General features: G+C 39.0%; 1 protein-coding gene across 2 annotated transcripts; it reads right to left on the minus strand.

Annotated features, from left to right (window-relative positions):
* Window positions 1-1,680: 1,680 nt before the first annotated feature.
* LOC117291830 (synaptotagmin-12-like) lies at window positions 1,681-22,122 on the minus strand. 2 transcript variants are annotated; one of them, XM_033773760.1, is made up of 8 exons: window positions 21,703-22,122; window positions 17,492-17,687; window positions 6,439-6,722; window positions 5,496-5,664; window positions 4,463-4,678; window positions 3,699-3,819; window positions 3,052-3,185; window positions 1,681-2,246 (listed from the first exon to the last, which is right to left on the minus strand). In XM_033773760.1, the coding sequence occupies exons 2-8, from the start codon at window positions 17,672-17,674 to the stop codon at window positions 2,076-2,078; spliced, it is 1,278 nt and encodes a 425-aa protein (XP_033629651.1). In that variant the 5' UTR covers window positions 17,675-17,687; window positions 21,703-22,122; the 3' UTR covers window positions 1,681-2,075. The 2 variants fall into 2 exon arrangements, with proteins under 2 accessions (XP_033629651.1, XP_033629652.1); XM_033773761.1 differs by lacking the exons at window positions 17,492-17,687; window positions 21,703-22,122 and adding an exon at window positions 9,502-9,817.
* Between the last annotated feature and the right edge of the window lie 1,872 nt (window positions 22,123-23,994).

Below are 23,994 nucleotides of genomic sequence, written 5' to 3' on the forward strand. Positions count from 1 at the left end.
AGTTTTTATTTTGAAGGATATTTTTTTTTAGTGAATTTAAGTACAATATTTCTGCATGCGCTGTATATGACGACTACAATTAAATAAGATTGAAATATCATTTATGATTCTTTGTAAATTATGAGGAGAAAAACCCAAACTAATGGACCAGCTATGAAAAATCATAGAGTGACCACTACGGTTGACTAATTACCAAGTGGAGATACTTCTTGTCTTTTCATTGCTCATGCGGAATGATATCTTTAAAAGAGTGGTTTTATTAATAATAGTTTTGCACAAATTCGTGTGTTTTCATATGCCTAATGTGCAGCTTCAGCCATGAAGTATTTTAATATTTTGAGTGAGACAAAGAAAACTATGTAACCCTAGAGGGAGACGTTTCTCACAACTTTTTTTTTCTATCAACAGATATTCTTAACATTCAAGTAATTTCGATTTCGATGTCACTTAAAGGATTTGGGTACTTTTTCAAAATGTCCATAGATTTACAATAAACTTACAGGGTTTGACGATAATGATAGTGGAAAGCTTCCCTTCAAATATTACTTACTGAGGTGCCGTTTGAGAGATGAGTAAAACAATGTCATGAAAATACGTTTGTAAATGCTTAAAATTATTTTGGTCTCTTGAGACGAAAATTATTTCATTACATTGTTTTACTCAATTCCCCAAAACTACATCACCTCAGCACGTAATATTTTCAGGGAAGCTTTCTACTATCATTATCTTCACACTGTGTAAGTTTAGTGTAAATCTGTAGACATTGTGTGTTTTGTCCTACAAAAAAGTACACACCCTTTAAAGCATGCAAGAATACCGAACATTAGTACTTTAAATTCTTTTTTATTTAACAAACAAAATAATAAATAAATCAAAATAAATAAATAAATACGAACATCCCGCCCCTGAACAATACGGAATTAATAATAATGCATTTTCATATTTATAACAAATGTTTCACTTTAAATGAAAACCGTCTATAGTTGCAAAGAATCTCAGTACTACGAATTTTACACAAATATATCTTAAATAATTTGAATAAATGAATTTGTATTTGCTTATAGTTTTGGTCTTCGCCTGCTACACACCTCCAGGTTTCTTTGTGTGAATTAAAATCGCAATCGATTCTTTGGTAATGCATCTAAATACATTTAATGTATCTGATGCCTTCTTGAGCTAGAAGTAATTGCACTTTGTACTGCTTGAGGACTTTCTTGTAACAATATCAAGTCCTCCTCCCCATCCCTTCCCCTTACATTATATATTATTACCAAAACATGTCTTGCCTCAGCAATTTATAGAAACTAAATAAAAATTTAATACAATTTTTACAAACCGCCCTCTGCAACTTTGGTTAAACGAGTTATTATCCAAGCACGGTCGGTACCTTTTCTATAGACACGAACCCTCCCACGCCTCTCAACAATCCTGAGTTTATGAACAATGCATTTCATGTTTATAACAATGGTGGCGCTTATAATTAAGTCACTGGAGAGCAAGTTCGAGCACAGACTAAGGTTAGAGTGTGCACCATGGTTAACTAGTAAAATGTTGACCATTAGTTTTGACTCGAACCTAGGCTAGTCACCCAGTGGTTGACTATGGGTGCGTTCGATTAGCTTCCCCGGTCAACCCCGGTGTGTGGCGTTTTTTTTCCCCAGGACGAACGTGTGCAGATAATTGCCCACGTTCGTCCTGGAAAAAAACCCTGCCACAAACCGGGGTCGACCCGGGGAAGCTAAATGAACGCACCCTTTGGTCGACCATACTTTTGGAACCAGCTTAATTGCCATGGTTTCTCTACTGGTCACCCCACACTTCCATTTAATGCTAACATGTGTAAAGCGCAGAAGGGTACCAGTGACGCTACAGCGAAAACGTGTTGATACCGTGGTACCGATGGTTGACTAGGCTTCCAAACGAGTCGTTCGAGTGAGTGCGTCACTGCGCATGTACGTTGCGGGCAGTAGTCGACTAAAATGTGCACACTCGAACTTGCTCTAAAGAGTCTCGTCGGCGCTATGAACATTATTACATAAGTTATAATACGATTACCATTTTGAATAAATTAATATTCATTTGCGCAATGGATGCCACATGGATATCGGACGGCGCAGGACGGTCATCATTTGATTCCAGTGTGTTACGGCGGCGCCCTTGCAGGTCGAGCCAACCAACACGTGACCTACGCTGGGGGTCTTGCCAGAAGGTGCATTTTCAGAGACTGATATACGAACAGTAACTTTCTGTTGTGACAAGAAAAATGGGGGAAAAAAACAAAAAAAACATTTGAATTCAGAATTATTATTTGAAGGCCGCTTTGTTGGTAAAAACATTGAAATTTGCATAAAGGTTTTAAAGACAGTGGACACTATTGGTAATTGTCAAAGACCAGTCTTCTCACTTGGTGTATCTCAACATGTGCATAAAATAACAAACCTGTGAAAATTTGAGCTCAATCGGTCATCGAAGTTGCGAGGTAATAATGAAAGAAAAATAACCCTTGTCTCACGAAGTTGTACGTGCGTTTAGATGGTTGATTTCGAGACCTCAAGTTCTAAATCTGAGGTCTCGAAATCAAACTCGTGGAAAATTGCTTCTTTCTCGAAAACTATGTCACTTCAGAGGGAGCCGTTTCTCACAATGTTTTATACCATCAACCTCTCCCCCATTACTCGTTACCCAGATAAGAACTTGTAAGAAGAAGAAGAAGAACCAAGTAAGATTTTATGCCAATAATTATTTTTAGTAAGTACCAATAGTGTCCACTGCCTTTAATCATTTTATTGATTTTCTTCCTGCCTTCCACATCTGTGATGTTGGCCCCAGTTCGAGATTTTCAGTCCCTATAGCCCGAATGCGCTGGAATTTCCCTCTCATATCTGAACTTACCTTTTTTAACACCTTTGACCACAGTCTATAATAGTCTCTTTTGAGGGTCCATTGGTTACCATAACAGTAAGTCCTTTCATAGATTCATACGTTTTAACGGCCCCTTTAGTGAGGTTTGTGACAAATGTCACTGCTCGATACAGACCAACCGAAACTTACGTCTAAGATGGTAGATGGTACCGCAAACATCATGGCTTCGTTGAAGATAGGGCAATTGTCACCTCTTTTAACGGAGGACTTCTTTTTGCTAACCTTTTTACCCCCTTGTAATAGATAGACTTTCACAAATGGGTCTGTTGAAAGAAAAACAAATGCACACAGCAGTTTGGTTATCCAAGTGCGCCCTCAATGTTGTTGTTAATTTCTGATGTGCCTTTATAAACGTTTGGGTCTTCAACCTTTGGATTTCCTTTTTCATTTGGCTTTCGGAAGGGAGAGAGAATAATGCAGTTGCTCCTCTGTAAATCGTTTCCATTTTGTTAGAGGAATGGTTCTTGCAATGCTAGTAAAATTCTTCACCCGGGAGATGTAGAGCCCTTGTGAGTATCTTTTGGGCTGACACCACGCCATTTTGTTTGGGAGATTTCTATTTATTGGCATGATAGCGTTATAGGGTGCGTTCGTTTAGCTTCCCTGGGTCGACCCCGGTGTGTGGTATTTTTTTTTTCCAGGACGAACGTGTGCAGATGGTAGATACCCACGTACCCACGTTCGTCCTGGTGAAAAAAAACCGCCACACACCGGGGTCGACCCAGGGAAGCTGGTTGGAAACGTGTCCACAGACAACTGTATTCAAATTAGCCTACCTGCGGTTGTTTTATTGTCCGTCCATTTAAGACCACGTGCTTTGACAATAACCACCGTTAGTCGCTCTGCTGTTGGTAGGTAACTCAGTGAGAACAAGATATCACCTAAATCGGCCGGTTTCTAAAAAAAAAAAAAAAAGTAGAAAAACAGAAACTATAAACACGCAGATTGTACCATTATTTTTAAAGGTTGTTTATGAAAATTGTTATCATAACATATTACATATATAAACTAGTCCCACATCAACAACGTATCTGTACACCTCATTGTGTGTTTTTTTTTTTATGAAACTCGAAGATCTGAGTACTTGGTACTCGGCCGATGGGCTGTGTGTATCTCGGGTATCGGAATACTCGGCACGTACTCGGCCACTAGGGACCTACTACTCGTACTCGATATCAAAAAGTGATCGTACCTGAGAATTACCTGGCCACCGTAGTACCCGATAGTACTTTATACTGAACTGAAAAGCATACTCGATCACAATCTGTCCAATTTGATCAAAATAATATGTGGTCCCGTATTATTGAAAAACAATTCGCTTTCAAACGAACGCATGGATGGTGAAATGGGTTACTTCGTTATGCCGAAAAATGGCAATTAAATAGATGTTGGTGATGATGATGCAGTTGGTATTGTTGTTTATGGTATTATGTGTTTGTGATTTACTTGTTGGTGTTGTTGTTTTATCTGTTCGTTGTTGTTGTTGTTGTAGCTATACGATATGGATGCTTTGAAGGAAAATCTGTAAGATAACTCTCACCTCATTGATATCGCTAAGATTCAGCCAAGTACTGAATGGTCCCGGGAGTAGATCCACATCACCCAACTTCAATACAGTCTCACCTATTGCCTCGTGCCTGGCGTGACGGTCGTAAGAGTACACCGTGAATTTAAGCGAATGCTCGGCCAGATCTTCCTTGGCAATCTTGAGGGTGATTCGCTCATTGTACACGGGGTTTAGACTCTTACGGTACACCTGTAAAGTTTATCAATACAAATCAATGGTTCAAAACAGTCTTGAATTGCCCTCCATATTATGTTCCCCCCAATTGCCCCCCACCCCCAGCGATGAAAATGTCTACACCACTGTTTCCACTCGTAGAACAGAGAACCGTATCTAGTTCTTAAATGAGTACTCATGTCAAGCACTACACAAAAACAAAAATAGAAATCAACAAATACAGAATAATGAAAAATCGGTTGGGGTTACTCATGATCCCCAAGCCTTTACACTTAGGCTTGAGATTTCCTCAAGCGTTAACTGTCATAATTCTGGCATGAGAAATTGTGTGCTTTAGAGAAATTTACAAAACAGGATCCTACGGGAGAATTGCCAATCTTATCAAAGCCCGTAGCTTAGGCCCTATATCTTGTTTTTCTATAGCAATATTGTATATTGTTTTCTATAGCAATGGAAAGCTTGACACGATCTGCTCAAGACCCGTAGCTCAAGATCTCATGTGTTAAATTCTGTCTCGCAAGATGGCCAAACTGTCTGCTCCAATTGTGGCAATGTGGCAATATAACCATTGACAATTTTGATATTATAGGCCTACTGGCGGGCACGGGGGTTTGACATTGATTGATGCACTGATGCGTGTGCGTACTGGGGAATTTGCCGGCTGTTGTTTTTTTGAAAATGGTTTTAGGGCCGAATGGTGATTGGGAAAATTGGCACGTTCGCATCGATGCTCTCCTCAAGACATAACATGCGGTTGTTAGGGGTGTTGTGGCGGCGTGGGGTGGGGGGGGGGGGGGGTCGTATATCTTGGAGCAGATCCCTCGATTCTGACCTTGGTTTGACCTTTGACATCATGCTCAGGCATCAGATGCATCTTGATGTAAGTGTCAGTGGGCGTGGCGTTCTCCCATGTGGCTTTGAGGTCTGTTGCCTGCACGAGCGTCAATGTGAAGCGGCTATGCTCTGTTGAGTAATCCAACTCCACTTCAATTTGACCAGCCCTGGTGATCAAACACATCAGAACGTGAACTCATTTATTGAGACATTCATCAGTTAACATTGTTAAACTGTGATAAAATTTATGAAATCAATATTTGTATGAATTCAATTTTAGCTCATCCAGTGTACGCGCCATGCACACTAACTCTTAGAGCCAATTATGGTAAGCCTGAACATCTGACGTCACACTTCGAGGCTCGTTAATTTTACGCCGAATATGAACCTTGAGCATACGTCAATCCCTAACCGGTGACCTCGCATTCATTTCACATGGTAAAATCATACGTGCACAAATAAAACAACATTAAATTCCTATGAACATTAACACAAACATTATGCACACTGCAGGCAGACAACCAAAGAGCAGCTGACAAACATCACCCAGAGGACCAATTAAAACACATATGGAAAGCCCACGTCATTGCACATTTTATCCAATGAAATCATTGTATCCAATGAAACACCGGGGCTATAAAACCAATACCTGTCTTTATCTTTGTGGATAAAGACAGGGGACTAGTTTAATGGTTGTCTAAATTTACCCCAACGAAGTTGTTTGGGGTTTTTATTACACATTACACAAAGTGACTAAAAGGCAACGAATACTATTGTAAGTTTTCCTCCAATATCTAAAACTGATACTTCTTCATCACATTATTATTCACGTTTATTCACGAAACGTCACGATGATGTGTGCTTTTGAGTGTACATTGGTTTCGTTACCAAACATATATATAAAATACACAAAGATTCGAGAAACAAATTTGTTTAATTACACGTTCATGAAATTTTCTTGAACCGAAGATTCCGACGTCACGGAGCTGAGCGACTCGCTTGAATAGCAACGAACTAGTTTACGCATGAGCAGTTCATCCTGGGAGACGTCACGTGATGCTGAGTCGGAGATGTCATGGTGGTCGTCTGCCTGCTGGAAGTTGCCGTGCGATTCCAGCGCAGCCGCAGAGACCGCCTGCTCTGCTTTGGCAAATATGTTTTCATATTGAACAAACTGACCACCATCGGGCTCTTCAGCAGCGGGAAGTTCGGTTGACTGATTAACCTGTGGGGAAGGATGAGAAAAGAAACAGGAGTTTGAGTTTGAACTCTTTCTGAACCCTTTTCCCGCCTTTTATGACCCTTTTGCTGCTTTGACTGGATACTACTAGAAGTCACGAACATTTTGTTACCGAACAAAATTGAACACTAGGTCCTAATGCAGTGTATCATCAATGATTGTTGCGGTAATTTTTATTGCAGTATAATCAACATGAAATTGTTTTGCTTATAACCATAAATATCTTCTTTTGTTTTTTTAAATAATGTTATTCTTTGGTGTATATTATTTGAACCACTCTCATCATAACGCCTTTGATACCATGGACAACAGATATTCAATCGCACCCTTCAAATATAGTCTGGAGCCGCGATAGTGACCGTGCATATATTAATTGTTAGCAAGGATTTACTTGACGCCTTCTTGCAACACAAGATTTCGAGTAAATTTATTGTAAGATCAGTTCGCAGATAATATGACCATAGCGTTGATCTCCTTCTAACAAGAGCATGATTTTTCTTTAATGCAAACATAGCCCGCTTTTTTGATGGCAAGAAAGCAAACCTTAATGTGGTAAAGCCAGATTAAAACTAAAAAAAGCCTTCATGATAGTTCACTGTGATCAAATCGAGGCTACAATTAATCCACTCTGGCCAAACCGAGGCTACAATAAATCCACTGTGACCAAACCGAGTCTATATAGAAGATGATTCCCTAATAGAGCATGTATACATTGACGGTTGCTGTGTATATGCAATGGAGCATGACAAAGATAGTCATACTATAATAAACATATCATCTAAAAAATTAGCAGTAGAATTAGCTGTAATTAACTATAATTGTTTTGGGGTAAATAGCGGGCTTTGCATGGGTTGACAAATGCAGTGGCGCATTACATTGTGTGTTGATAGCTCGTTACCACCGTAGCGCCTATAATCCAATACAGGGTCTTAGTGCAATGAAATTCTTCACAAAACAAAAATAACAGAAGATGAATTAATTATTATAATTTATATAGACCTATAAATAACTATCACTCATAATGTTTAAAGTATGATTCTTTGTGGCGTTCATTATAGTGTTTTTTTTATAAGTTTTTTAGGTCTTTTAACTATACAAGCTTTTCAATGTACAAATCATGTTCAATATTGTTTTGACTATTATTTGAATTGTTATATTGTGTCAACAACTGGAATTTAGCAAAATATGCTTTGTATAACTTTCCAGCAACACTCACTGTGCATACACACCAATAGGGCCTTTATCCCTCCATCGTTGTCTGACATTGAATCGAATATTGGTTTTCTACGAAAGTTTATTATCACAATTAAATTTGTCATCGTCCGGAAAATGTAGGACCATGTTTAAAAGCGACAAAACACGTTTTAACATAAACTACTACAGAATCGACGAACATCCAAGATAGCTTTGTATAACAACTTGAATATTCACGTTGTCTTAAAACGTGTATGCTCTCGATCGACCCACAAGCACCATCCAATGACTAACATTGATGAATTTCAGGAAACATCTTCGCAAAAAAACCCAACAATTTTAAGTAGCAGCAAAAAAATTTCTTTGCAGGGCCCTGAGTACTCAGTTAGAAAAGAAACTTGTAAGAAACTGGCGTGAAGGAAGTGCTGACAGCGTCCCTTGTTTGTTAAGTATGTTTATATGCATGGCCCATGGCAAAGCAAAATGGCCATATGCATCTGTCATTATTAATGTAGGTTGACTTAATACATACTTAATGCGTACTGCAAATAATACATGACCACAACTCAGACTAGCTTATAGGGGGTGACAAATTACCATCCCCTAGAAAATTAAATAAACATATCACATAAATAATTGATACTCTGGCAATCATATCAATCATTTCAAATTAATAACCTGCCCGCTCATCAACAGATCCGGTCGAAGATTCACGTACATGGAGCATAAAGAAAGGCACTTAAGACACGGGGTCGATTTCACAAAGAGTTAGGACTAGTCATAAACTAGTCATAATAGGACTACAGTCCTAGGAGATATTAAAAACGTATGACTGGTCCTAAGTTATGCACGAGGACTCGTCCTAACTCGAGACAAGACTAATATGTCTTAAGTCTTTGTGAAATCCGCCCTAGAAACCTTTGGTAAATTGTCAAAGACTATATACTCTCAGTTGGTGTGTCCCAACATCATAACAGAACAAAATTGTAAAAATTTTAACCCAGTTAGTCATCGGAACTGCAAGAGAATAAAGAAAGAAAAAAACATCCTTGTGGCACAAACTTGTGTGCTTTCATATGCCTAAAAAGGCTTCAGGGCCGGAAGCCTTTTATCAGATTCAAATATTTGAGTGAGAAATTGCCTCTTTTTACTTCAGAGGACGAGCCGTTTCTCGCATAGTTTTATACTATAATATATATATAAACAGCTCTCCGTTGCTCATTACCTATACAGTAAACATATTATGTTAATACTTATTTTGAGTAATTACCAAACGTGTCCAGTGCCTGTAAACAACAATTCTGAGCTAAACAATATATTGAAGATCAAGGATACATATCACACCGCATCGTAGATATTGTAGATACCACGTTAGGGTGTCACAATTGGTACGACTTGGTAATCCTTCAGAACGGGAATAAAATCACGTGCCAATACGCAACACCTTCCTGTAAACGCATAACAACGTCGACGTCATTGAATAAGAGTGGCAAACATTATCAACGCGTAAACCTATATCCTACCATAGAGTAAGGACAGATATGCTGTCCTTACTCTATGATGATCCTACCGGTTCCATCCTATACACACTGCCTGGTGATGAAACAGAATAACAAGATGATGCTCAGTCGCAGCTTCGTTGGTAGCCGACTCTTTAACTGCCTGTAGATTGCACAGAATGCATGCCTCTCTGCTTAAGACCTTAATGCATCATGCTGTCAACACCAAAATGGCAGTTTGTCTTCCACAAATCAGAACCATCTCTTGTGCCTCTACCCGAAATATACTTTGGTCCGCCCGTTCATCATCAAAAAGCGATTTACACGGGGGCCATGCACAACCCCTCCATATAAGAACCAACAACATCCAGGGTTTAGGAAAATCATAAATTAGCGACTTGACACCCGTGGAGCTGTGTACGTGGGTTTGTATTTGCATGATTGGATTACATATCGTGCACATCGATCGCACTGCTCGCATTTTCAACGTGAAATTGTAGTCAAGGGAGGAGGTTGTGAAAACTCAAACAAGACCTGTGGCCTGCTTAGGGGGCTGCCCTACTTTAAAAAAAGAACAAGGACAAACAAAATAAGGGGAAAAACAAAACAAGAAGCAGACAAGACAACAACCCCCCCCCCAAAAAAAAAAAAAAAAAAAAAACCCACAAAAAACTAAATGAGGCATTTAACCTTTTATACCAGTAACAATCCTAAAACTCATGTTAAAGTAGAGGAATAACTGCAATCAAAATGAGCCAAAACTGTTTCCCCTTGCACTAATCTGAACCCATGAATTTGACGAAACTTAACCTAAACACTAATTGTTCGCATAGATATGGTTATGGGACGATGGGATTTAATTTTACTTTAAAATAACTAGCCCTGATAAAAAAAATGTACCATGCACTTCAAAGTGTTTTCAAATCTTACTTTTCATTTATTCCTCAATGATAAAAACTCAAATGATATCATCAACTCTCTATCTTTATATGCAGAGAGAAAACAGTATGCATAAAACAAAGGGCATGTCGCTTATAGACATCAACGTAAACCTGCTACTTTGTAGAAGGCAATTTACGCTATCTTTGTGTTATAAACACGCATTTGATTTCAGCCCATCGTAACACTCCCGATGTCGATTAACTTCAATTGATATATCGCGCATTCGACGATCCCCAGTCTGACTTTTATACTTCATAATAATGGTGATAAATGGATGGTGAATTTCATTTCTTACTCCACGCCTCTTAATCGTGAGGCTGCATGCATAATACTGCGATAATGAATGCTCAGTCAAGACTGATGCACGACTGTCATTATGGACACTGTGCAATGCACACGCACCGTTCGTAACAGACTTTGGTCGCCATTTTGTGTTGATTACTAATTTCATATTTTGGAAGACGATGACGTACCTGGATACTTGTTTTACAAAACACGCCCCCACCCATCCCCACACACAAAATCGAACACAGCTAAGTATTAAAGGCGTCGCACTCTAATAATTCGATCACTTTAATTTTTAAAGGGGACAAAGTGAAATGTTTTTTTCTTCAGAATCAGCCGATTGTCCGTATTTACTTCCGGTTGAAATTGTGTTCCAAGCAATAAATGACTTTGTGTTAATGCTGATGATGCACGCACGAATAAGCACACTTTAAACATGGCACTGTAGCTCAAACCCTCTCTACCCCGCCTTAATGTAAACCATTTTGGGAGATTTTTATCTTCAAATCTCACTTGAATAAAAGAAAAGCACATTGACAAGTATTCCGCCTGACAAGTTGACATTTTCGAGCAGAAAATGTGAAATTGATTGCTGGCCGGTGGTGTGGTCCAACTTCTCGTGTCTGAATGTATTCTTTTTGAGACTATCAATAGGTGTCTACAATAATATGCAACTGTTATACAGGCTATAATTATGATCTCAATATTAGTTTATAACAATCAATCGTCTCCCAGTGATTAATTTCAGGTTTGTTTTTTGGGGTCTCATGTGAACAGACGTTTTCTGGTGGAATAATATTATGATACATGGTTTTAAAGACAGTGGACACTATTGGTAATTGTCAAAGACCAGTCTTCTCACTTGGTGTATCTCAACATATGCATGAAATAACAAACCTGTGAAAATTTGAGCTCAATTGGTCGTCGGAGTTGCGAGATAATAATGAAAGAAAAAACACCCTTGTCACACGAAGTTGTGTGCGTTTAGATGGTTGATTTCGAGACCTCAAGTTCTAAACTTGAGGTCTCGAAATCAAATTCGTGGAAAATTACTTCTTTCTCGAAAACTACGTCACTTCAGAGAAAGCCGTTTCTCACAATGTTTTATACTATAAACCTCTCCCCATTACTCGTTACCAAGTGAGGTTTTATGCTGATAATTATTTTGAGTATTTACCAATAGTGTCCACTGCCTTTAAGTGCACCGGTCACAATATACTACTATTTCGTATCAGTGTATAGGCCTTTGACGAATGGTGTACGGGTGCTTCAAATGCCACACCGCAAGTCAGCAGGAGAAAAAACTTGAATTCTAGTTGTGGGATTTAAAGACACTTGACACTCTTGGTTAGTGTCAAAGACCAGACAACCCACTTGGTTTATCTCAACATTATGGATAATAACAAACCTGTGAAAGTTTGTCCTCAATTGGTAGTCGAAGTTGCGAGAGAATACTGGAAGAAAAAAAACCTTGTCGCACAGGTTGTGTGCTTTCAGATGCCTTGAGTTCGAGACCTCAGCTTACTCAATTCAAATATTTGAGTGAAAAATACCTCTTTCTCAAAAACTACATGACTACGTTTCAAACACTGTTTTATACCAACAGCTCTCCATTGCTCGTTACTAAGTAAATTTGTATGCTAACACATAGTTTGAGTAATTACCAGTAGTGTTTGGTGCCTCATTAAGTAAGGGAATAAAAGGGTAGCGACGAGCTCTCTAACGGCCGTTTAAAACTGGCAGGGTCGTTGCCGTGTGAGAGCCGAGGGCGAGGGCCTTTATCACGCGGCAGCGACCCTGCATGGTTTTAAGCGGTATTCCCATTCATAAATGCCTTTTTGGTTAAAAGGCGTAATAAAGTAAGAAACTTTGTAAAACTTGTCCGTTTCCGACGCGCGTGAGCTCTGGATGTACGACGTCCGTGTGTTGCAATGTTATGACTGAGACGCCCAGTTTCCGGATCCGTTTGTGCGCGTTGTAGTCTTGGTGCAAGACGTTTTCGTTTTACTTTCACACACAGCGCGGGAAACTCACCGACAGAGCCCGCATCGCACGTAGCAAGAAACGTCTTGCACCAAGACTAGCGCGTAGTATCCGACTACAACCGGTTATAAACATAGCTCCATGGCTGGTCATTATCAACCATTTAAACACCCCCACGTGACGCGCTTTCCACCAATAGGAAGAGCGAAACTGTCTGAGGTATTTATGAATGAATGAATGTTTATTGAGCTTATTGGCTTTTCAAAACACAGTGTTGGGTTTAAGAAGGAGGGCGCGAGATCATAGTTAGGTAGTCCACTCCACATCGGATGAGTAAGTGATAGCACAAAATGCCAACTCCAAACTCCCTAGAAAAGGATCGTCTCACAAAATAAAATATAAAATAGGGGAAGTACTGATGAACAAATACTAAAATGAGTAAAAAAAAATCCGAATCCTGTTAAATGAAAATATCATTGTCAAGATGCCCATTATTATGAGACAATTTGACGGGGACGAGGTTGAGAAGGACATCCCCTTCCCCGACACCCACATGCACATTTCGCAATAGCCCCTGACTCCAGCATTCGGTTAATGTGGAGGCATATGGAATGCTGATTTACACGTTCGTTTTGTTCATTTTGATTCCATTCTGCCCTGATTCTTCTGCCGGAGAATAACATATAGGTCTGTCGGGAGGAATCCTGACGAGAAATCGATGCAATTTGTAAACACACTTTGACAGATTGTGTTTGGATGTCTGCAAATTAAGTTGACCATAACCTTTTGGTTGCCTCTCATTCACAAACCAAGTTGCTCGTTATGTTCTTTAAAGGGTGATATTGGGTGCGTTCGATTAGCTTCCCCGGTCGACACGGTGTGTGGCGTTTTCTTTTTCCAGGACGAACGTGTACAGATAATTACCCACGTTCGTTCTGGGAAAAAAAACCGCCACACCCAGGGGTCGACCCAGGGAAGCTAAACGAACGCACCCTATGTCTGTGAACAAATCTTCCGGGGAAAGACGCCCTCTATCGATCCAGCAATATAACTCGATCCAGCAAATATAACTGTCAACTGTGAGCACTCCCCATTTATTCAGGTAATTACAATGGTAACCCATCCAAAGAATTTGCTGTGCAGCCGAACACTCCTGCATTACAACCTTATAAATACAAATTACAGCAGCTCATCAATTATTTCAAGGTCAATTTAACGCCACTGTCATTAAAGAACCATGCTTACCATGTATGGATGTGATGTCTTCATTTGATCGTACAGATGATGACATTGTTTACCAGAAGAATAAAACCACCCTAATAAAAGGGTTTACCAATAAGATCAAAATGCCGCATAAATCATGTTCTGTATAGACTGCATACACTTCTCTTTACCGATACAATCCTGACATCTGGAAACGTACCCCCCCCCCCCCATTTGATCAGAAACTAAAAGGATCGTCAAAATTAGGTTTACATACAAAAGAACTGGAGCAGAATTCCTTTGCAAGACTTGCAAGGTGAGTCTCCTTTATAGTGTACGGCAGGTAGATAACGGGATTGTACCTTTGATACAAGCATGGAATTTGGGTCACAGTCAGAGTAGCGAGACAGAAACATGTATGTATGTAGCTACAGATTTGTAGAATAGGGTGCGTTCGTTTAGCTTCCCTGGGTCGACCCCGTGGTGCTCACTCGGGTGAGCCCCTGACAAGAGCTAATCGAACGATCACTCTCGCCCTCTTGTGGTGACGGCATGCGACTCAGGTCACCCCAAGTGACCCACTTCACAAGCAGGGAACTGGGGGCTCACCCGGGTGAGCCCCGTCAAAGCTATTCGAACGTACCGGGGCAGACCGGGTCGACCCAGGGAAGCTAAACGAACGCACCCAATGTTGTATGGTATAACAAGCATTTGGCAGCCATTTTGAACATTTTCAAATTGTAGGTGGTCACAAATTAAAATCTGTGCTGGCGCTACAACCAAACATCTTTCTCATACTTATGACATCTCTGACCGTGCTTTAAATTCTATGATTGTATCGTGAGAGGTACAATCCCCAAAATATTTCCCACTTTTTGCCACCTAACTTCACCGATATTCAGCCAGACACAGCGCTCAATGAGCAACAACAAACCATTCTTCTCTCTAAGGTGTCCTCTTTACTTTTACTCAACCGTATTAGTTCTAGGCGTGGGTTATTCAAAACCTCCCCGTCTCTTTTATATCTTTGCTTGAATGCCAAGCTTCTTAAAGATTTATCGACCGTGCTCTTGCCATTTATTTGCGAATGTTCCAAACTTCACCCGAGCCGCATGTGGCATATGGCCACTTTATATCTTGAACATGGAGCCTTAAAGATAAAGCGTCTGTATTTTAAGATGGTTTCATAAAAAGGGGAACGGTTTGTTTTTGGCCTCATAGGCATACGTCTCTGTTCAAGATGATGTTCTCCCCACCCCCATACAACAACAGCAACAACAACAACAACAACAACAACAACAACAACAACAACAACAACAACAACAACAACAACAACAACAAAACAAACAGAAAAGAAAACTGATATGCATTTTTCATTTATGTCATAGTCTTAGAAGTTGAGACATACTCATCTTAAATATTTACGTACTTTCATTTACAGTAAGACACTTGATAAACAATTCAAATCAAGATGGCAACAGCTTTCGAACTATACGTTTATTTCTCCCACTTGAGAAAACATGAGCATCTTTCATAACTATTGAATCATCATGAAATATAGAATTTCCTGTTTATAAATCTTTCTAAACTGACAACGCGAGACAAGAATACATCTTTGAAGATTATTCGCCACGAAACCAAAATTGGTCCTCAATCAATCGGCAGGGGAAAACGCTGAGATTGGATTATTTAACGAGGGACGGTGGAAAGTATAGGGGACGTCAGATCGCATCAGCTCTAACTGGAATTTATAACCAAGAAAAAAAGGTTGTCAGACAATTTAGTGTTAAAGGTTTGGTGACAGGAGAAATAACAACCTTGCAAGTAGATTGACAGATTGAGGCTTTAAAACAGAATCATCGGTATCATGCTACTTATTGAGCAAGTGGTTGCAAAGTTTAAAGACACTGGACACTATTTGGTCATTGTCAAAGACCGGTCTCCTCACTTGGTGTATCTCAACATAATATGCATAAAATAACAAACCTGTGAACATTTGAGCTCGATTGGTCGTCGGAGTTGCGAGATTACTATGAAAGAAAAAAACACCCTTGTCAAACGAAGTTGTGTGCTTTCAGATGCTTGATTTTGAGACCTTAAATTCTAAATCTGAGGTCTCGAAATCAAATTCGTGGAAAATTACCTCCTTTTCGAAAACTACATCACTTCAGAAGGAGCCGTTTTTCAAAATATTTTATACTATCAACCTCTCCTTATAACTCGTTACTAAGCAAGGTTTTATGCTAATAATTATTTTGAGTAATTACCAACAGAGTCCACTGCCTTTTAAGATGCTACTTTTCTCCCTCGAGAAATAAATCGGTTTCATATAAACATCGCTGTGTACAAAATGCGCATATCTATTTTGGGGATAAGTTGTTTACAAACGTCGTTGAAGATGATACTATGTTGACACCCTCTACAAAAACGTAAACGAATTATGTTGAATATTATTAAATTATTTTTAATATTTTTGGTGCAGTCATGTTCTGGTTCTGGTTCTGGTTCTGGTGAATTACTGCACATTCTCCACGTATCAGGATGTACACGTGCACATGTTTTGTGTTGCCGTGTACTGTACATGATTATAGCGTTCTAAGATCGTTCTATAGATAAAATTATACTGTCAGTTGTTCCTGAACATCATGTTCTATAATTATTTGATTTGGTTAACTTTCCTTAGAAACTCAATGTTGTAAGAAGCATTTCAATGGTATGCATATGGGAACCCTGGTGTTTCACCATAATTGCTTTCAATGCTTTCAAATTAAATTTTAGAGAAAGGTAATTTTCAATGTTGCTTACTTGTTTTACCTTGGCGCGACTTCGAACAAATTTAATTTAAGCCGTTAAAAAACAACCGATCTTACAATTCTTAAATCTTATGTGTGAATTCCTTAACAATAGAGACCTTCAGTGATCACCGATGAATGCTATACTGCAACCCTTAATAATGAATGGAGAATATCGTCACTACTGATAGGTATCGTGCACAATGTGCACAAGGCATCGTCACACATGAGCGGCGGCCATTTTGAAACTTGCAGAGAATGGTTAACACACTCAGTGCGTATACAAAAATGTGTTGCGTTTTGTGATTTAAGCCATCGATTTGGATCCATAAACATGTTCTTCAAAACAAAAATTAAGCTCATTGTTCATTTTGTCGTAGCACACTCTCCTTTTTAAAATTGGCATCAAAACACGCTCGACACGAGTTGCTGGAAATGTGCTATCGTAACAGTTTCAAAAGGGCGTCCTATGCCTTCAACGCTGCTATCCAGGCAGTACAGACCTTCTCATTGATAAACAAACCATGCTGGTTGGCACTGTGAGCCGAATGTTAGCCAAAAAAGTAATCTTGTCAACAGATAACCTGAAAAAAATTCAATATGTTTGGCAACATTTCAATTAAATACAATATCTCCCATGACTGTTTGCTTTGTTTTCAACAAACTACACACTATTTTGAACAGTTGTGGGACATTGTTACAAAGTGTGGCCATCTGTTTTTATGTTTTTCATGGTTTACGGTAGTTTTGCATCCTCTTGGCAAAACTCGGGCTGTAGCACTGCGATTAAAGGTTTATGTTAAAGATCAATGACAGTGACACACCGTTAACTCATACGGACTGAGTTTGAGCTTACCTGGTACGCGGCACCGTAGTCTGTCTTCATTAGACTTGTCTTTTCTTCGTTGGTTCTCCTTATGTAGGCCAGTAGCTTGGTTGCATCGCATGACTCACTGCAGAACTTAGCCCAGACTGCGACCAGACCAACGCCCAATGCGGTCAGGCCAGATATGACCAGGGCCACACCAATAACTGTCATTATAAAAACCAACCTGGGAAGGAGTGAGAATAAAATTCCTTTACCATCATGTTGGTAATTAATGGAACTGAAAATAATCTTTTTTGTTCATTTAAACAATGAGTCAACAAAGATATCATCTTATATTATATTACCATCTATGTATCATCTCATAGTTGATTACGTTAGTTTCCCGTCCCAGATGGATGATTTCTATTATTTGCATTCATGATTATTTGTGTGTGTTTCTTTATATAGTGTTGAGATGTACTTTTCCACATCACATAATCGCTGCAGAACCTGTACAGTTATTTTATATGCAAGTCAAGGGTCAGCATCAGAATGAACATAATTCCAACGAAGGACAAGTGTGTAGCTAATAACACGTATATGACAAGTGTATCATAAAAGCCGTTAAATTGCTTTCCTGATCATTGCTCGTCATAATTGCTTGACACTACACAAGAGAGACCACCTTCTCAATGTGCGACCAAACCTAGGTCACCATTCTCGCTTGGGGATTTTATAAAGCAATTTCAGTTTGAGGTTTCGCAAATTAATATTGCAACTAACTGACATTTCTACTGACATTCTACCAGAAGTAACAAACTATTTGTACTTTTGACAATCACTACACGCAGGATAAACACATGTGACGTATTACAGGCCCAACACTTCATCAATTAATGGTCAAGAACTAATTGTCAGAGGATATTAGAGAGGTGTGCATGAGAGAGAGGGAGGGGGGCAATATTAGTAATTAGAAGAGATGACAAAAACACATTGAATGCATGCATGAACTCGACCCCATTGAATGAATTCCCACTTGAAGTGGCACTCATAACCGCTTTGGTAATTTATAATTAGCTCTGTATCATATAGCCTTTCAACAAACCAAGCATTATGGAAACAAGATAGCCAGTGTTGAAGTCAAGTACTTTTCAGTCGGGAATCAAGTACATCAGCGTACTAGAAAAGCCAAGTACTAGACCCTACCCAAGCCAAGTACTAGACCCTACCCAAGCCAAGTACTAGGCCCTACCCTAGCCAAGTACTAGACCCTACCCAAGCCAAGTACTAGACCCTACCCTAAGCTTACATGGTCCATTGAGTGAAAGTGTCCTACAACTGTTTTTTTTTTGTGTATTAGGTCCGAGAATCGAGTCCAGCAGTCGAGTAGTGCTGGGATGATATTCGAGTACTAAGAACGAGTGTTGAATACAATACTGTGAAATGAGGAATACAAACAGCAATTGTTTTTGAAATTTTTAAAGTTTTTGTGATAACTATCTTTGAACGGCACTGGACACCTTTAGTAAACCGTCAAAGACCAGTATTCTCATTTGTGTATCCGACAATTGAATAAAAGAATAAATCTGTGATCATTGGTCATCGAAGTTGCAAAAGAACAATGAAAAAAAAAAAACCACCATTGCTTCGAGTGCTATGGTTAAAACTATGACTCCCGAGGTGATCCCCGGAGCGTTCTATTTTTCCCGAGGCAAGGCCGAGGGAAAATAGAACGCCACGGGGATCACCGAGGGGGTCATAGTTTTTAACCATTGCACGAGTAAAAGCAGTCAATATTTGTTTTATAACACCCCAAACATTTCTAAATACTGTACTATTATTATTAAGTTACAGACCTGAATGCTACAATCCAAGGACGACGCGAATACATATTGCAAACACCTTTATTGTGCTGCATGGAGTGTCGTGCAATCCGAAATGGTTACAGACTATTAATTTATCATCCTCGTACACGCAACGGACGTCTGGGTACTGCACGCCGTGTGCTAGTCTTCGGACTGGCGCATGGCAAACCGACGCACTATCACACGGCCGTCGTCTAGCAAAACTAAGACATGTCATGTGACGCGCTCTAAACCAATGAGCAGGCAGAATACTTGCCAGGGGTGTTATAATAATTTTTAGTAAGAGATTACCTCTTTCTCAAAAATTACGTTACTTCAGAGAGAGCCGTTTCTCACAGTGTTTTATACTATCAACAGCTCTTCATGTCTCGTTACAATGCTAACAATTATTTTTTAGTAATTACCACTACAAACTGTCCCATGCCTTTAAACACAAAAACATCACAAACTGCTCATTTTGGTCTTATGCGTTGAAAACAAGCAATGCCGATTGAGTTGGGTCAAATGTGATTTCCTCAACTTTTGAAGCGTTTCAGACAGAAATATTTCTCAGTGGATTTTGGTACTGGTTAAAAAAAAAATATGATTAGTGAAGTTACAGATTGAAACCCATCTTACTTTGTTACAAAACCTACCTTATCTGAAATTGTCTTAACTCGTAGTATTTCGTCACAGTGAGTGAACAGTGGGTCAAAATGTTGACATTACCATTGGAAGCAGCCGGCGTGAAGCAGGTGCTATGTTGCACTGCATTTTAATTGATTTTCTTCGGTTGCCGATTAGTGTCGTACTTCGGCCTTGCAATGAGAAGGGACCGTTCTACTTCAGTAAGAATTTCTTCTTCATTTCATCCAAATTACATGACACTTGATCATTGAATATTGCCGGCGGATTCTTACAAATTGCGATGAAGGTATAGAGGAACTTGTAATGCTACATACACAACCGAGATTGAAACTGTTCTAGCTTCATTTTATCAGTGAAGATGATTATTGTTGCTTGTTAATTGAGAAGGCCTTCAAAAGTCACAGTTCTTGAGGTGATAAATGTATAAAAGTAAGCATTCGAAAATTGTTGTTGATAATGCGATGTTAGTGTTAAGGCACTGGACACTATTGGTAATACAAAATAATAAAAATTAGCATAAAACCTTACTTGGTACTGGGTAATTGGGAGAGGTTGATAGTAAAAAACATTGTGAGAAACGGCACCCCTTTGGGGTCCCGAAATGAAGCATCTGAAAGCACACAACTTCATGTGACAAGAGTGCTTTTTCTTCCAATATTATCCCGCAACTTCGACGACCGATTGAGCTCAAATTTTCACAGGTTTGTTATTTTATGCATGTGTTGAGATACACAAACTGAGATAACTGGTCTTTGACAATTACCAATAGTGTCCAGTGTCTTTATTGATGAAAATAAAAACTAATCATAAATACAAAAGGCACATATGGGTGTACATTTCTGTCTAGCTCAAAAGGTAGAATTATTCACTGCATGCGTGTTACACAGCTTCACGTTTGATAACTGTTTTAAGGAAACGTTTGCAAAATGAGGATAGGAATGGTGTAAATTTAAAGTTTAAACGAATATCAACTTAATATAAGCTGTTGTTTTGTGACCTCTCAAAATAAGCACCGAATTAGAAAGACATCGACTTTACGCAAATATTCTTTGAACATGAAAATGGATGACTGACAGTTCATTTTACAAAGTTGCCAAAAAAAGTTTCGAAAAGAAAATCCCAATAAAAACAAATTGTTCAAAATCAAAGTCAGGCAAAAGTTGACGTCATTTTATGCTGAATAAAATATGCTGTAAGGAAAATAAAAAACCTGAATTTGAAAATAAAATGTACGAAAATATGATAATTGTATTTCAATGAGCTATAGGCTTAAAGGCGGCATTTTCTACACAATTTAAATATGTATAATTTATTTCACCATTAACATAAACGAGTATCAAGTGAGAGTCACACCTGAATGAATGCCATCAAACTACAAGACTGTGCAGAAGGGCAGAGCCGTGGGGGATAGGGTAAGGTTTGGTTAACACCTCAAGGAGAGAGAGAGGAAAGTGGCACATCTTCTACAATGCCGAAGATAGCTGCAAAGTGCTCCACTGTAACAGTTGACATCACATTTAGTTTGAACTCTAGTGGAGCATGCTTCTAGCTTTCATCCAGGTAAACCCAGGTAAATTGTTACTGACAATCTAAATGTCTCCCTGGGTTTTGTCAATGCAAGAAAATTAAGATCGATTTCTAAAAAATAAAAACACGTATACTTATTATACTGTTCACACTGCACGCTTAAGCTAAAATGAATAATATTACTCTGAATAATAAATGGATAACCAACAATTTACCACACATTGTTGGTTTCAAACATACCTCAAACGTTATGTGACAGTGGGCAGACAGCAAACTCTTCACCTGCAATGGTTAACATTTTTTTTCTCGCTATAGTTTATCAGCTGCTGCTAGTACCTCGTGAAGGCTCCAGACTAATGCAGCACATTGATAATGGCAGTATGCCTCCTGCAGGCGCACATAGCCTTCATTCGCACGATGAAGTAAACCCACGCAGTGCAGTTCCACACCAGTCGGTTTTATGTCAGAGCGAAAAGAAAGCCCCAAATTTGGCAGACAAATTTAGGACCGGTTTGGAGCGACTTGTCAGAGTAGTGCAATATCTTGTACTAACATGAGATCGTCACAACATTGTAAAAAAAAACATCACTTATATTCGTGTATTTTTTCTCTGCAGTCTGCGGGTATTCTCCTTCCACAGTTGCCACAGCAACGGTTTGCTAATATCAATTTTTTTTTTCGTCGAGAATGAATATGAATAACGTCGGGGAGCTACTAGCCTTTATTCGTGTCATCTTTTATTCATTACGTTGAGGCAGAGCACCGGCAGATGGGAATAGTGTTTCATTTGGACTTTCAACGTCTCAATCAGCGGTTATCTAAAGGGCAAGTTATACAATTTGTTTTGTTTAAAGGGGAGCTTGTTCGAAATACCTGAACTTTGAGAGAGAAAAGAACAATAGTTTTAACTTCTCTAACCTTTACAACGGCATTCATGATTAAATAAGAAAGTATAATGGAAAAGCACTAATTCCGTTATTTCCTTAGATTTGACCTCCTTTGACAGGGCAGCTGATTTTTATGCAACCACAGTTAATATCAACTACAGTTTTAGTTTCAGAGTTTTAAACAGTTTTTCAAAAGGAATAAATGAACACTTGAATATTGGCGCCCAATATAACCCTTTAACGATTTACTTTGAACAAAAAATGGCAAAATGAAATCAGACCTACTATAAAAAATATACAAGACTTTTTTTTTCGCAGACGGGTATTAATTTTTAATTAACTCGACAGCCCAAAAAGCAATTAACTTATTCTAAAGTTAAGCTCCTGCAACAGAAAATGACCCTGGCTCTCAATAATTTTTTTTCCCGCCAGTGGCGTTACAGGGATAGGGCACTGGAAATTGAGGGCACGGGGGCAAATCATTTAAAGTTGTATTCATAGGCGGCTTCATAGTCATACAAAATGGGGACTTGCATCTGATCAGTGGCGTTACCAGGCATTGAGGGTGGGAGCTTAAGACATACCATTTAATGCATCGAACCATTAATTATTATGTGCGTTAAAAAACCCATACATTTTGTTTTTCTTCGGAGGGGGGGGGGTGTAGGTAACAGGGGTGTGGCAGTGGTCCTGAGTGCACCCTGCATGGTTGCACCACCAGGTGAAGATTCATTATAATTTCCCCTCAAATTGTTGTACAGCTATAAGAAAGTCCCATACAGAATGCTAGCTCACCAACTTGCTCTCCTCTCTATAGCATCTTCTCTGAGAAAGTTGACGTATATGACGTCTTTTGTTCGCCATCGAATGATGTATAAAGGACTCAGACGTACTCTAGCTCGAACTTGGACAAAATGAACTCGGCTTTATACCACTTTACAAAGGATGTACTCTTATATAGGAAGGATTGACTCTGCAGGTTTATAAAAATAACAACAAACATGGTTAGATTTTGACTTTGCCAAACTTTACTTTGTGTGAAAACACGGTACATTGTCTTAGAGAAATTGACTTGACAAGTTATATGCATTATTGTAAATACAATAAAACTCGAGCCTATGGAAATTATACACACCCATTGCTGTATGGTGCATCTTTAGGGGCCATGTCACACGAGGCAATTTACGGGCAACCAGTTCCAGGCAATCTCCAAGAAGAAAAGGCATTCCCATTTGAATGTTAATTTTATTTTTTGGGGATCACAAGACAATGTTTTAAAATTGACTCATGTGCTACCAAAGTGGTGAAGTAGCATGCACTGCAGTTGGTTGCCTCCAAGTTGCCTGTAATAGTTTCCTCGTGTGACAAGGCCCTAAGCATTATGTGCATTAAAAGCGCATTGGGCCTTGGTGTGTTCGTTTTTTTTAATTTTTTTTTTAAGTTGTTTCTTTGTTCTCACAACAGATAAACAGATTTCCGTGAACATTGTTGTCAGGTACAAAGTCATTTTTTTAATTGATCGTTTAGCTATCAAAGGCTAGAATAAAATAATGCATATTGAGGAAAAGAAACAACGGGTCTAAATAAAACAAACACTGTACCGATAATATGGTCATGATGCAGTCTATATAGGAAAACAACGCAC

This window comes from Asterias rubens, chromosome 6 (genome assembly GCF_902459465.1).
Source record: "Asterias rubens chromosome 6, eAstRub1.3, whole genome shotgun sequence".
In the NCBI taxonomy this organism is placed as follows: Eukaryota; Metazoa; Echinodermata; class Asteroidea; order Forcipulatida; family Asteriidae; genus Asterias; species Asterias rubens.